The 16,122-nt window shown below is 40.1% G+C and overlaps 1 protein-coding gene and 1 long non-coding RNA gene across 2 annotated transcripts in view; one reads left to right on the forward strand and one right to left on the reverse strand.

Annotated features, from left to right (window-relative positions):
- Positions 1 to 9,399, forward strand: part of LOC144058751 (uncharacterized) — a 77,916-nt gene extending 68,517 nt beyond the window's left edge. The window contains exon 3 of the long non-coding RNA XR_013295467.1: positions 5,174 to 9,399. This is a non-coding gene — a long non-coding RNA (uncharacterized LOC144058751). The remainder of the gene's footprint in view (positions 1 to 5,173) is intronic.
- The window catches only part of fstl5 (follistatin-like 5), a 92,710-nt gene that overhangs the window by 29,157 nt on the left and 47,431 nt on the right, over positions 1 to 16,122 (reverse strand). Inside the window, exons 5-8 of the mRNA XM_077577249.1 lie at positions 14,780 to 14,979; positions 13,556 to 13,676; positions 5,120 to 5,286; positions 1,088 to 1,208 (exon numbers count right to left, since the gene is read on the reverse strand). Coding sequence (XP_077433375.1) covers positions 1,088 to 1,208; positions 5,120 to 5,286; positions 13,556 to 13,676; positions 14,780 to 14,979 — 609 coding nt within the window. The remainder of the gene's footprint in view (positions 1 to 1,087; positions 1,209 to 5,119; positions 5,287 to 13,555; positions 13,677 to 14,779; positions 14,980 to 16,122) is intronic.

Consider the following 16,122-nt stretch of genomic DNA (forward strand, 5'->3'; position numbering starts at 1 on the left):
TTTGACTTTGAAACTTTCAGTGCTGAAGAAAAACACATATACATTATTGTCTGCACGACGATTTGTATCCGTGGCTGCTTTGAAGTTGCGGTTGTGTGTACCCCTCCCCTTTAGAACAGCAACTGCTATGTAACTAGTAAAAATCCAATAAAAAGAGAGGGAGTGGCAAATTGTGTCCAGAGCGGAAAAGAGACTGTAATTGCGAATGCAATGTCTTTAATCTAAATTATATTAATTTAATATTCTTTAATCGTAATTATGAATATATTAAAGATTAAATTCTCAGCAAAATGAGTTTGAGAACTAATTTATTTGTAGTGAAATTGTATAACCTTGTCAAATAGAAAAAAAGTTGTGGCATCTATAAGCAATTTAGTGCTGATTAGTTTAGTAATCGATTAATCTGCTGATAATTTTTTGGATTACATTTTATAAAAAAACTTTTAAATTTCCCATCCTTTTTTCAAAAAAGGGAAATTACTTAGGTAGTAGTAGGCAAAAATGTAAATTTTCAAGTAAAAACTTTTTTTTTATTCCGTCGACTTTCATGGAGCTGTTGTGGAGCTGAAATTCCAATGAAATTAGATTTGAAATGCTTGTCGATTTAATTGGTCGACTATCTGTGCATTTTTTATTGTAGATTCTTTATTAGTTTGTGCCCCGTCATGATGGACACGCATGCTGGATTTTCCAACGCACTGGTGCGATGTTTTGTAACTACTCAAAGACAAACATGGGGGCGGAGGGAATAACAATCTCAAAGTCAGAATCACCAACTGTTCAGAGACTCACTTTTAATCAAAAGTACATCCTGGGAAACGATACATTGGTAAAGCTTTTTTTTTTTTTTTTTGTGACGGAACAGATGTTTGATGTTTGGGCTTCCCGTCGGGAAGCTTTCGCTTCATGTAAATACCTTGTAAATTCCCGCCATAAACGTCGGGAGACTACCAGCGTAGCCTTGCCAACGTGCTCAGTCGGAGCTCAAAATCCGTCTTTAAGTTGCGAGAAAGATGAATGGACCATCTGCCGCACGTGACGCCTAATTGGTTTGAAAAACCTGAAGGAGCCGCTTGACGCCTCTTACCGTCCACGTGGAGAACGTGCGTCTGGAAGAGTTTCTGGTAGCCGTCGGCGTGGCAGGTGTAGTTGCCCATGTGGGTGACGCTCACCTTGGTGAAGTACAAGGAGCCGTCGTCGCCAAAGTCCTGATTGGAACAAACGCGCAGATTGAGTAAAAGCGACAAAACTTTTACTTGTAGGCAGGCACATAATATGGAAAGGTGACTTTTTAACGGCCTGTATACAAATCGTATTTTTGTATATTTTTTTACTTCACTCCTATGGAGGACCAAAACTGCCAAAATTAAAATAAATAAATGAATACAAGTGAAAATAAAAATGGATATTAAAAAAATATACTTCAAAAATGAAATAAATAAATGAATAAAAGTGAAAATAAAAATGGATATAAAAAAATATACTTCAAAAATTAAATACAAAAAATAAACCTTAATGGAAATAAAAACAACTTGTAGGCAGGCACATAATATGGAAAGGTGACTTTTTAACGGCCTGTATACAAATCGTATTATTATTTTATTTTTTTTTACTTCACTCCTATGGAGGACCAAAACTGCCAAAATTAAAATAAATAAATGAAAAGTGAAAATAAAAATGGATATAAAAAAAATATACTTCAAAAATTAAATGCAAAAAAATAAACATTAATGGAAATAAAAACAAAAATATAGTATATATCCCTAAATACATAAATTAATAAAAGTAAAAATAAAAACAAGATTTAAAAAATACAATTAAAAATAAATATATAAATATAATTAAATATCAATCAATAAATAAAAAGCTCTGCTCTCAAATTTTTATTTTTTTTATCTCATTTTTTATTTATTTATTTTCACTTTTATTCAATTATTCATTTGTTTAGTCATTTATTTCTTATTAATTTTGGCAGTTTTGGTCCTCCATACACTGCAGCGTTGGCGATGGCTTGTAACTGAAAAGTTCAACACAGTCAAGGTAACACTGTACTCAATAACATTTATTTTCTCCGGTGGGGGTCTATTTTAAGGTGTTCATTTATTGTAAGTCATTCATTCAGGACAGGATGTACAGGGAAATGCAATCTGCTTGCATAGAACACGTGTGTACTGTATATACAGTACGTGCAAGTGTGGCTAGCTGAGGTCAACTGTGATTCTGACGGCCGTATTAATTATCGCCCCCTGAGGGTAAATCCACCTGCCCTTGTCTAACCACCCCCTCCCCCCTCCCAAGCCATAGGCACTCAGTCAGCACAGCCCGACGAAGGTTCCGCCGCTCTAACTTTCATCCCCTCCACGCTTTCATTTTTCACTTGGCAAGGTAACACAGCGTTGGCTCCACGCGGTCCCCCTGAGGCCAAAACGCGCCGTCCATTTGCTTTTCCTACTGTAAAGAAGAACGTGGCCACATAAAGTAACCTCGATTGTGTCGTAAAGATGAGACATTGAAGTCAGAGGTCACCACATTCAATGATGTTGTGAATGCTGTAATCACGCTTGTGCCACTTTTCAATTAGAGAAAAAATTGCAAAAATATTATGACAGAAAATAAACATAAGAATAATCCAGAAACAGATGGGGAAAAAAATATTTGAAGATTATAGAAAATAATACATGGAAAGTAAACAAACAGAAATAACATTGGACGACGAACCACATGCTGCTTCATCAGACATGTAGCAGCCTGCGCTTTTGATTCCACCACTCCCGTCCAATCCGCAACCCTCGTTCAATCAGATCTGTTTAGTCGCACAAAAGTGCTCGAGTCTCGACCAATCAGCCTGGCTCTGTCAGACTGACAGCTTGGAGTGATGATGCAACAGCCAGCAACGTCGAATGGAATTATGCCGTAAGCCGCTTTTTCACAACGCCCAGAGGCTCCGGTCAACTTCCCGCCGCCGGTGCACGCACCGGGATTAGCGTGCCGTCAGCTACCAACAAACGTTGACAAAGACTGCGAAAATTAGACGTGTATGACTGTATATAAAAAAAGAATAATAAAATACAATTAACAGGATAGGCTACAGTCCACCGTCCGGGCCCTAACTAGAGCTGCGAGCGGCTATAAAAGGCCCTCGCTGTTTGTTGAGCTCAAGAGTCTAAAAAAAATTAGCGTGAATGCTCAAAAATGTACAAAAAATACAAAAACAGAGCAAAAAAATAATAACTGAAAAATATTCAGTACATAAATAGTTAATAAATACTAAAATAACTTTTAGACAGGAAAAAAATTAAAAAATGTTATAAATAATTAAGAATGTTCGATTCTTATTCTTATTCTCTTTGCTTATAGTCACTTGAAAATGGCTGATCTTGGCCAAGACTAGCTGCCAAGTCATGGGCGAAAAAACTCGGTGTGGGGACGCTATTATGTAAATTAGAATGTCACAATTTGCTGATCGATCAATGACATCATTGATCAGACCTCGTTCACTTCAGGGTCTTTCTGTGCTGCTATTGGTCGTAATTCAAGGTTTCACAGTATATACAGTCAGATTTTTTTTACTTAAAAAAAAAATTTTCACTTAATTTTCCATGTGAATGTGGAATGTTTATCATCATTTTTGGGGAGAATTTTTAGGGTTCAATTATATTTCCCTGATGCATTTGTGAATTTTGTGGGCCGGGCCCGTTCCAATCCTTCGTGAATAGTGGGGGTTAACTAAATAAATCAAATCAGCCTATATTATATTGGTCAATTTTGTGTTGGCTGATTGATGATCGACCCCAAAATCTTGATTGTGTGTAAAGCCTCATCACAATTGTGCGAAATTTAGTTTTTTCAGGAATAGGCAGCTAAGAAAGGTTTGACTGAGGTTGTGTAATTTCACACTTGATGGGCGGGCGGGCGCTTCAGGGACAAAACTATTTGTATTTATATACAAGCAATTACAAAGTCAATTTTCCATAATAAGTTTGCTTTAAATCTAATTTGGACGCCTTAGCTAGCGCTTCCAATGCAATTAGCGACGTCGAACTTTTCACACATTTTCATTTAGCTGCCTTGACTCAGACACAAAGCGTTTTCTTTTGCGAGTTTAGCAACCTCACAGAACCCCTCGCACCTTCTTACGTTCTCCACTCACGTAAATCCTTCAGAGCGGCGTGAAGAAATAATCTTTCTTGACGTCTCCCTTTTTGTTACGTCTTGAGCTTTTTTTTTTTTTTTCTTCTTCTTCTTCTCTCCCCATCCACTTCTCAAAACGTTATATAAAGTGTGAAAACGGAGCATTTAAATGTCACACTGCTTCCCGGAGTGTCGGAGGATGACCGCGGACATCTGGGCGACTCATTTGAAGGGTCATCAAGATTTAATGTTTTACATCGCTGGCTTCGCTGGGGCTCCCTTTATCTACTGCGACACTGTTGACTTTATTATGCGTCACGCATGCACACAGTGGAAATGTAAAAAGAAATAAGACAAAATAAGGTCATCTTATCTGGTATCTCCTCCGCAATGGACTCACTGAGGCGTACACACACACACACTCGCTCACACATACACACAGTCCGACACTGTTTTTGCTTTGAAGCCCCCTCGGTATCCACCTTCATTTTCTGTCCACGGGCCCGAAATCACATTCCAAAGTCATCAGCATGTTACGCTAAATTATAAACTAAGCAAGTAAATTTTAACCGGAGATAGTTTTCCAAAATTTTTACATAATTTCTTAATTTTATAATTTTTTTTATTTTTTTAAATAAAAAGTGTAGGGAGTTCAGAGTGTAAGCATCTTTTTTTTAATATAAAGTGGAAATTTAAATAAATCCATAAAAGTTGGATAATCAACCCGGACGATAATCGGTTTATTCCTACTAGTTACATACAAGTTACATTATATGATAGTAACTGTGTAAAAATATTGTAAATTGTTATGGAACAACTCCCATCTTATGATAATAAACTTCACGTAAAAAAAAAAGAAGAAAAAAATCTGACATCAAATTTAACGATCAAATTCTAAAACTCCAAACAATAAAATTTAAACTGTACAAAAGAAAAGTTGCATTTCATTGTGAAAAAAGCGATTTTGTGTTTTTGACATGAGACTTACGTTGATGTCATCCAGGTTCAAAGCGTTGAGATACTGATTGTTCCTCTTCCACAGGATGGGCGGGCGACGCTGGCCGGTGATGCCGCAGGTCAGCACGGCGCTTTGGCCCACCGTCACCGTCTTCACCGTCACCCTCTGCTGGTCCGGCAGATCCAACAGGTACACGTCTGTTGACCACACAACGCTGCACAGTCACGGACGGCGGCTTGTATTTTGCAGCTTAATAATTTAAAAGACAATCTGAGCATTCCCTAAATCAGAATGGCGACCTCCGGCGTAATTCCATCCCGGGAGACGGAAAATGTGATTATTAATGAACACAAGGTTAGTTGCTGGTGTGCTACAGAGGCGGATCTAAAATAACAATATTGGTATTGCGATTTAATGAGGGAGGGGAGCTCAATAATTTAACAATCCCTGAACAACTGAAGAAGGGAATTGTCAGCGAGGTACGCTCGGACCAAAGCTCATCTTGGCTTCAATCATTCTTAATGAAGAAGATTCTAGCTAAGGCACAAGACAATTATCTCGACGCAATTGAAGAATATTGACCAATTGCAAACAGACTCTCTTACAAATCAGGCTTTCTGGCCTATGAATTGGACTGCTTGAAGCCAAAACCAGTAAAACTTAGCTACCGTTCCACAGGTGAAATCCTTCCCTCTAGATTTAAGAATGCACTGTACTGTTTGCAATGGTGGCTGGAGGGTTGCATGGAAGTGACTGAGTTGTGTAACGCAATCCTGCGCCTTACAGAAAGCCTCCTTTAAGCTTTCTCTCCAAAACCGACTCCATTAGTTGTGCACCTGGAGGTGTACAATCCAAACCTAAAGACCCCGCGTATTTGCGTCTTAACCTCCCCTGTCTTGGCGACCTCGGCCAACCTGCGAGAGCCCAACCGGCCAATGGGAGCGGAGTGCCGACAGAACGGTGGGGCTCACAGCTAAGACTGGTAATCTCTCACTTGGCCCACTCAATCGCCGGCGGGATCACAGCGAAATTAGAGGATTAATAACAGCCAGTGGTCCAAACCTTCACCACCTTTCTATGAACTATCATTCTTGTGTTTCGCGGACGGCCGTAATGATCCGAAGGTTGATATTTCAATGATTCAATATAAGTAATAATAAAATGTGTCCCTCGATATGATCAGATGGATTCATATTGAGAATTTAGGTTAAGTTGGACAACAATGATATAGATCTACTTGAGCAACTTTAACTCATTCACTCCCAGCCATTTTCACTGAAGCTACCCCCTTCGCTCCCGGTTGTTTTACTGGATTTTGACAGATTTTGCAAGGCCCACAGAATATTGTATTCTATTGCTATATAAAACATGGGACCTACCAAAAGAAAGATTAGAGCCTCTTCTGTCATCAGGAAAAAAAGTATATTTGTATCTGTCTCCGTTTTGCAGCAATTAGCATTAGAATATAGCTAAGTTTCATCATTCAATTGAGGAAAACAACTTGTTTTCAACATGGCCCTGGTTAATCTCTTCTACTCTAGGCTGCATCAAAACCTTCTGTATGCTCTAGCATTTAAAAAAAACGTATAAATCTGTTTTTGGGACCATGGTAATATTTAAAATAGCAAATGAGTTAAAGTCAAAGAAATACTCAATGTTACAGTAATAATTACAACATTAGGTTTGTTTTTTGATCATGACAAATTCCACAATCGATAGTTGTAATAATCGGTAAAAACAAAACCGTAATTATTCGAGAAAATTAGTCATGCTATACTGTGAAAAGTCGGAATAATTTAGTAACATTTTCACATTTTTCCAAACCGCAGAAGAGAATACAGTACAGGCATTTTGCGAAAATAAAGATGAATTTATTTATTTTAGGCTTTACACAAATATATTTATTTGAAAACTTTTATATTTACTCTACAGTTAACCGTCACCATTTGTGGTAAATTCCAACTATTAATACAGGCAATTCTAAAAAAAAATTTGGGGTGTTAATTACTTGCAGTGCTCGGTGCCTCACGGAGGATTATTATAATTTGGTGAGAAAATTGCAATTTAAATTGGTGAGGAATTGTTCATCTTTTCTGGCAATCAGTACGAAAGTCAACACTGCAACTGAGCCCTAAATTAGAAACTTGGACCACTTTTTCCAGCCCGCACGCTGCGACGTTCTCCAGATTTAGAAGCTGAATTCGGCAGGAAATTGGATCTGTCGTCCAATGAGCTGGGCCCAGTCAATTCTGCGCGTCTCCCCCTCGCGGACAGCAAATCCCGGCAAAGCCGGACTTGTCCGGCTGCTGGATTAGCTGATCCAAAATCTCATTCCCATAATGTCGTCCTCTAACCGTTCAATCTTGTCGCCTAACGCCACCGGGATGCGCTACGAGCTACAAACTTCATTTGCCGCTGATCCCTGCAGGATCCCGCCCGGTAAACTTCTCCGAGGGGATTATTTTTTTCCGACAGAGTTGCCCTTGCGGGACATATGAGTTAGGAGACAGGAAGCGTCGGTGTCTTGTGCTCTGACCACATGTCTACTCCATAAACAAACACAGTGTAGCTCAGCCTCTGGCAAGTGGATGATTTTTAGGGCGAGTCAAACAAATGCCAGTGTTTGTTTGTTTGTTTTTTAATAGGCAAAGCAAGTTTACTTTTTACTACATTATAGGATCATGTATACACAAGATAAATCCCTAACCCTTTTTACAGGCAAAGAAATAAAAAAAATGAAATAAAAAAGATGAAAATTGTGATAAAATCCCAAACTCACTCCAACATAGTTCCACTGCACTAAAATGCCACAATATGGTGGCAAAGCACAACTTTTGTCTAAATGAAGCTCCTCAACTCTCTCCAACATATATCCTAGGCACCAAGATGGCGGCAAAGCACATCTTTTTGTTAGATGAAAGCTCCTCACCTCACTCCAACATAGTTCCTTGGCACCAAGATGCCAACAGATGGTGGCAAAGCACAACCTTTTGCCTGAATGAAGCTCCTCAACTTACTCCAACATAGTGCATGATGGCGGCAAAGCACAACTTTTGTCGTATTAAAGTTCCTCAACTCAATCCTACATAGTTCCTTGGCACCAAGATGTCAAAAGATGGTGGCAAAGCACTACTTTTATCAGAATGTAGTTCTTCAACTCCCTCCAACATATGTCCTCGACATCAAGACCCCACAAGGGGGCGGCAAAGCTCAACTTTTGTCTGATTAAAGTTCCTCAACTCACTCCAACATAGTCCATGATGGTGGCAAAGCACAACTTTTGTCTTATTAAAGTTCCTTGACTCACTCCAACATAGTTCCTTGGCACCAAGGTGCCAAAAGATGGTGGCAAAGCACTACTTTTATCAGAATGAAGCTTTTCAACTCACTCCAACATAGTTCCTCGACAATAAAGACACCACAAGATGGCGGCAAAGCTCAACTTTTGTCTGAATGAAGCTCCTCACCATGCTCCAACGTATTCCTCAGCACCAAGATGCGTTAAAATGGCGCCAATGCACAACTTTTATTGCTTTGGCTAACGGGATTTAGTCACAGCAAAAAAAATTAATAATAATCTGGTAAAAATTTAAATCCCTCCTAATTGTACGCCTTTTAAATATGAATGTCCAGCACTTTTCATTTGATATTTATCAGAAGCGTAATTGGTCCTGGTGTAAGATTTCCAGGGCGGAGTGACACGACCTCCCCAGAGAAGGCTCAACCTTGGACGCCTAACCTGTAATAAGCAATTAAGAAGCGGGACTGAGAGATGCGACGGCACGGCCACATTTAAAATTGCCGCGAGGGTCGGCGCACGAAGACAAATTACGGGTTCGGTCGCTTAACGCGGCTCTCTGTCGCTCTCCTTGGGACCGGTGGCCTCGTGGTTCTTGCGGGCAGGTCCATTATTAACAAGCCAACGCTTGCAGTTCGACGCCTCTGAGTGCAGATAAAAGCCTTTTTCCGCACGTCGGCGTACAGGCGGGGAAGGGAAAAAGATCAGAAAAGAGAAGGTTTGTGTGATCTTGGATGGCTTGCTTGATTCGCGAGAGCTTCTTGGTTCCCAAAAGAAGAAGGAGGACGACGTTTGTGTTTTTGAAGCCGCATCTCTGACGACAGAAACGAGTTTGAAACACAAGCACTCCCTTTTGTCTTCCTTTCTTGTATTTTGCTCTTTGATGTGGAGTCCCGACACCAAACGGAGACGGCAACACTTGCCCACATGTTGACGCCGTCTCACTTCCACTTTCCGTCTTTTTTGGAGTATCGTGTGTAAGAGTTCCTTGTTCCCAGCTGCTTTTATACAATAAAAGACATTGTTCACTCGCTACAAAAGTCTGCCTTTGATACTCTCGTTTTTTCTTATTTGCCTCTAAAAAGATGGAATCATATTTATTGTCATGTCACGAGTACAGAGCAACAAAATTCACTCTTTCAATATCAGGGACGGCGTTGAATTCAGACCTTCAATCCCAGGTACGTACAGTATTATTTATCCATCCATTTTCTTAACTGCTTGTCCTCACAAGGGTTCCGGGGGGGCGCTGGAGCCTATCCCAGCTGGCTTCGGGCAGTAGGCGGGGTAGTATTATTTATGTATTTTTAAATCTTTTCATGCGGTAGGGTAAAGGTAAGCCTGAAAATGGCTGCCACTGAATTTTAACTAATTCACTCCCAGCCATTTTCACTGGACTTTGACTGATTTTGCAAAGTCCACAGAATATTCTGTTCTATTGCTATAAAAACATGGAACCTACCATATAAAAGATGTTTAGATAGAAAAATATATATATTTTTATCCGTTTTGCAGCAATTATCATTAGAATATAGCCAAGTTTCATCATTATTCACAAACCTGTTGAAAACACTGGCAACATGGCCCTGGTTCATCTCTTATACTCTGTTGCCACCTGCTGGTCACTTTTTGTAGTAACTACCATTGTTTTAAGCGACATCTTCCGGTCAGAAGCTGCATCAAAGCCTTTGGTATGCTCTAGCATAAAAACAAACATTAAAAACGTATAAATGCGTTTTGGGGAGGGAAGGACAAATAATAATAAAAAAACATATTTATATACGTTTTGGGGTTTGAATAAGTTAACAGAACCTGTCCAAGAGACATAAAAAAACAAAACAATGACCAACAGAGAGAAGCCTGATGGGTCGCTAAACAGCAACCCAATTTTCTTAGATGAAAAAGAAAAACAAAGGAGGGGGAAAAAAACAAGCTCCCTACTCTGCGCCTATGAGGGAGGGGCACAGTTTTTATACAAAATCTGCATGACCTCATTCTCAGAATCCTTTTCATCATATCGATACAATTTCATATTTCCTTTCCTGTTGAGGCGCGCTGGCAGGCAACGTGGCCGGCATGCGCTAAGCATGAAGACGGCACGGGGCCCTCTGAAAGGTTATCTGCTGCCACTGGGAGCACTGATGGGAGATATAGTCATGCTAGGCAAGTGATGGATGTCCTCGATGACGTGCGTGCGTGTGCTACAAGGTAGCGTATTGCCCATAAATAGCAAGGACGTGTGCACGATGCTATCTGCGACATATGTGACTTTTCATTTTGAAAATGAATGTGTTTCATTAATTGTGAAGAGGGAAATTGGAGAGGGTATTCATATTCAGTGTCTTAGCAACAAAGTTCAAATGGACTCATCCGCTAGCTCAATATTTTTGAAACCTAATTGGCTTTAAAGCCTTGAAACCCTACTTTGAAAGCCTTACACAGGCGTCAAACCCAAATTTGAACCACTATCTGATCCTATCTGTCTCTTGAAACCCTAATTTGTAACACCAACTTTTATTTAAGACCCTAACTGCCTTGACATGCCACTTTAAAACACAAACCCTGACCCGAAACCCCAAATCGGAACCGTGATCTTGTTTTGAGCTCCTAATTAAAAAAAAACGCTAACCTTCCTTAAATCCCTAATTTTGAAACCCTAACCTTGACTCACAACCCCATTTTAAAAACTTAACTCTGGCTGGGTACCCTACTTTGAATTCTTTACCCAGGTTTGAAATCTCTAACCTTTGTTTGAAACACTATCCCTGACTTGAAACCCAAACACTAGTTTGACACCTGACTTGGTTTGTAATCGTGATCCTGCTTTTCTGGCGCATTCCATTTGAAATGTGGTGTTGGATGGGACCTTATTTGCCTACCCACAATGCAGTGGGCCATGACTCAGCAGATTATTCAATCATCAACGTTGATGGTGGCTCCCTCCATGCACATTGTTCCGGCGTTGCTTTGAATAAGGCATGTACGTTAACATGCTACAAAAGGTGCCTTGAGGCGCACTCGTTAAGGGAGCGCTCCCGACAGGTGCCGCCGTCGTGAAAAAATGTTGAAATGAACTCTGCCCACCACGGTGAACCTTTCACACAGGCGCCGCCCCGCTTTGGTCACGGCTCTCGTACCGACAGCCCAAGCTGGGAAATTGCTGGCTCGCCTTTTGTGCCCTCCATTTTATGTCACTGCTGCGGGATTTCTATTTGAAAGAGGTCGCCGTCCCGCCTCTGTGACGGCTCTAACAAAAATATTACATTTACAGGCAGTGTGAAAGGAGCGTTGGTTTGACTGCAAGAAATCGCATCATGAAGCGACTGCAGATCAGTCTAATAGAACGCTAATCAAAGAAAGATGGAACCATTAAGTCTGTCTAACAACATGCAATAAGACGCCACACGGTGCTGCTGTTTTGGTTAGCAACAGAGTGCAAATGGGCTCAAAAGATAACTCTTTTCGAGTCTATTAGTACATTAGACCTCGGACTCGCACCCAAAATCCCCAGTCGCTATTCGCATTGACATTATAGAAAGAGTACAGGATGATATTCCTTTTTAGTTTAAAATAACTTTACTTTAACTAGACAAAGTGTCTAATTTCTGCAGAAAATGCGTAGGAATGCTGGAAAGCTGAATTATTAGATGAATGCATGTGCTTATGAAATAAATTGATTTTTTTTTTACTTGTAGTAGTTACATGACAAATTAATAAAAAGGTGGGATATAATCATGTCAGAAAAATTATAATCCATTTCCTGATATGAAAGTCAGTTGGTAGCAAATTGAACCATCAAATGTACTAAAATGTGATCCAAGCAGGGTTTGAACCCAGGTTCTCCGTGGTGGGAGGCAATTGCTCTAAGCACTGACCTAACTTGGCTTGTTCAAATTCATGACTAATGGCGTAGTTATTTTGAAAAGTGTCATCTGATGCTAAAGCCTAGCATTTAATCATTTCAGTAAAATTATAATCCATTTCCTGATCTGAAAATGAATGGGGAAAAGTTACTGTAAAAAATGTGGAATCAGACGATATATATATATATATATATATATATATATATATATATATATATATATATATATATATATATATATATATATATATATCGTTTTTTTTTAAGCAAGTTGAAATTTGAACGGTGTAAATAGTATATATATAATATATGGGAGTTGTTTCACGGAAAAAAAGTGTGGAGAATGAAAATCCCAATAACATATATGAGAATTCCCATAATTAACACCCAGCTGACTGATAAAAGTGTTGCTTTTTTTCAAGGGAAGGCCAATAATAGTCGACTTCCTTGTGAGCTTCAACCAACAAGTGCCTCCAGGAAGCGGCCTCTTCAAGACAACACAGTAGCGTTCCCATTGTTTGCAGTTTGATCCCTGAGAGCATTTCACGCACACACGCTCGCGCGTGCACACCGACACACGCCGGCTCACAACTCTGCGTTGCCTGATAAGATGAAGGCGGCAGCGGGAGGATTCTGACGACCACCCCTTCCCCCTCCCCCCACCACTAAAATGTGTCACGCCAGCCAAATGTCAGAGGAGATCCCGTCAGAAGATATCGAGGCAGGCTGCAAAATGTCCGATGGGAAAAGGAGTCATGAAAGCGATGATGATGGCGAAGAGGTGGAGTCGGAACAAAGAGGGACGGGAAAGTGGCACACGCGTGTTTTCCTTCGCCGAGCACCTGCCTTGCCCTTAATGACTTGTTGTTGTGCGACCTGCTTTCTTTTTTGGCAAATGCTACGCTCTCAAACTCCTTCCGCCTTCATCTGGCTTTCCCCACTGGAGCGACTCGATGTGCTTTGATGTAACCGTGTGAGGAGCTCGCAGACAAAGTAGCCAACAACGTCGTAACGGTTGAGTTTGTCCCGATTTTGCCCCTTCTCGATCAAGGATGTCAAAAGCCTGATTAGCTTTTGACTTATGCAGAACATTGAATGGTTTGGGTCCTGAATACAGTAAAGAAATGCTAATAGAATATAAACATGGTGAATCAGTATTTAGTTGTTATGCCACACGCAAATGGAAAAAGCGCCAACAGTTGTGAAGTCAGCGACAAGTGGAAATGCTTTTAAGTCCAGGTAAAACAAAAACAAAAATGACGTCACCATTAGATAAAGATGCTATTTTCCCGTCATGCCATCTTACCGAAGGCGGTGTAGAATTCTCCCCTGGTCAGACGCTGGTCATCGTCGATATCGTTGAACTTGAGCAAATCCAACAAAGTGCACTCGCCAACGTCCTTGGGCAGACCCTGGCGCTTGATCGCCTTGAAAGAGGAAAGAGTTCAGATTGCAGTGCATTTATTTTTTTGGAACATTCTACTGCGTTAACACCTGGAATGGCCGAATGAAACAGTACCCTGTCGCTAGCTAATGTTTTTTTTGCTAACTGGCATCATAACTAACAAATATTGTAAACCATGTAGCAAACCGACATCCTAATGAGCCAGCATGAGTAACATCGTAACGAGCCGACACCGTAACTAACTAACCTTGTAGCAGATGACGTTTTTTGCTAGCTGTAGCTACTGCAAAAAATGCCACAACTAGCCAACATCATATCTAACAAATGTCATAACTAACCCAATTACAGTGACTATAACTGTATTTTATTCCCTCCCAGAGACTTAACAGATGTTCCTCGCTGTTAATCTGTGATTAATCTACAAACACCGTTCCGCCACTTAATCTCATTTTCAAGGCTAAATAACATTGAAAAAACGCATCACGCAGGCACGTGAAGGACGTCTTCAAAGTCACGTTGGGAAAATACACCCTCGTCTTTTGACGTTACGTTTGCCTTAACAAGTGTTCACTCCTCGCGTGCTGTCACGAGGCGCATTGCGTGTATGTAAAAACATGTAAAAATATGTTAATATTATGATGAGACGTCAAAGCTGGCAGACGGTTTATTAAGGCACTTTGAACTCCAGCTGGAATACGGGAAGAGATCTGAGGTGACGTACTTATGGATGACAAAGCTAACCAAAGTGACCCCACCCGAAAGCACACATAGAGTGACTGCTATTAATTTACTATTATTCTCATAAAATAACATGTTTTTCATAAAATCTTTGTTCCAATCAAGAAATCAGATTTCTTATAACATGCTTTAAAAATAATCCTAAAAATTGTGTCTTTTCCCAGTCCTCAAAAAAAAATCTGCCAGTTCTAATGTAAAAAACAATAAAAATTCTGCTTTGTTTTTGAAAGATTTCATGTTTTTTAAATTCTTAATAAAATCTGAATTTTCTCAAATTTCTGAATTTTTTTCCTGTTTAAAAAAAATCTGAACTAATGTAAAATGCAGATAAATACAAATCGTATTGTCTTAAAAAAGAACAAAAATGAATGACTATTTTCCATTTACCTGTGAAAGTTCGCTTGTTGAGATCTGCCCATTGCCATCGACATCGAAACCTCTAAACATGGCGTCGACCAGCTGCTTCTTGGCGGCCATGTTGTCCTCGTGGGTCCCACGCGCCGCTTTTGTGGCCGAGTGTCTTTTGTCGTACACGTCCAAAACCTTGGCCTTGAGACGTCGGTAGTCGCTCAGTCTGCAGCTGTCGCCTGGAAGGAGAAAAGAAAAAGTGACATTAAGAAGTGCGATGACTGAAAAGCGAAGAAATCCCTTTACCACTTAAACAGTATAGTATATGATTCGTTAAAATATGCTTTATTATGATTTTTTTTATTTTAAAAAAAATATATATATATATATTTATTTATTTCGCTTTAAACATTCAAGAGGGAGTCAATGATATCAACCGATGATGTCATTTAAAACTCCACAGCTAGCGTGAAAAGCTAATTTCGGTGTCTACAGTTCCACTCACGGCTTTCCTCATTTAAGCTAATCAGTTGGCAGCTAGCATTAGATGCTAACATAGAGGTCGACGGTACTTAAAAATGTCCGACTTTTAAAACTTCGTATTTGGTTCCTTGACGATTTGATTAGATGCGGTTTTATGAAGATTGTTAAAACATCGGACTGATTGTTGGCAGCCTGATCGCCTCCACTCCAGCGGCAAGCCGACACCCTCGTGGCGAGTTGAGGCAGAGTTAGCGTAGTCGACTCGTCACGGGATCACAAATCAGGTGTTGCCTTTGCAAGCCACCATCACAGGCTCCAACATCAGTGACGTGCGGAGGCCACGAGGAGGTCGCGAGTCAAACTCGGAGCAGAGTCGCTGTCAGATCTCCTCCGACATCTGCCGCTGTCACCACCGCCGAGCATCACAGAAGGCAATGACTCGGTCCCTCATTGGAGATTCATCAGCAATGGTGGGAATAAAATACGTGTACTACTTCAGGAGATTTTTGGCGTAAACAGGCTGCATACTTTTCTAAACATCCGAGATGACGACGCGAGGTAAAAGTTGTAAATAGAGAGGTCAAGTAAACCGCAGTTAAAGGTATTGATTGATTGAGATCAAATGTATAAGGACTCGGGATGTAACGATATCCAAACACCGTGATACGATATTACGAAATGAAGCTCACGATGCGATAATTATCACGATATTGTGGGGAGGTTAGCGATATAAAAAAAAAAAAAAGGCACAATATTGTAAAAAAAAGAAAAGAAAAAGAGCTGACACTAAAAAAAAAAGCACAGTATTTGCTTTTGTACATAACCTACAATCTCTAATAACACTTCATATTTGAGACACTTGCTAATGTGCGCACACGTTGAGTTCCTCCAAATATTGA

The sequence above is a fragment of the Vanacampus margaritifer genome, chromosome 10, assembly GCF_051991255.1.
Source record: "Vanacampus margaritifer isolate UIUO_Vmar chromosome 10, RoL_Vmar_1.0, whole genome shotgun sequence".
Taxonomy (NCBI): domain Eukaryota; kingdom Metazoa; phylum Chordata; class Actinopteri; order Syngnathiformes; family Syngnathidae; genus Vanacampus; species Vanacampus margaritifer.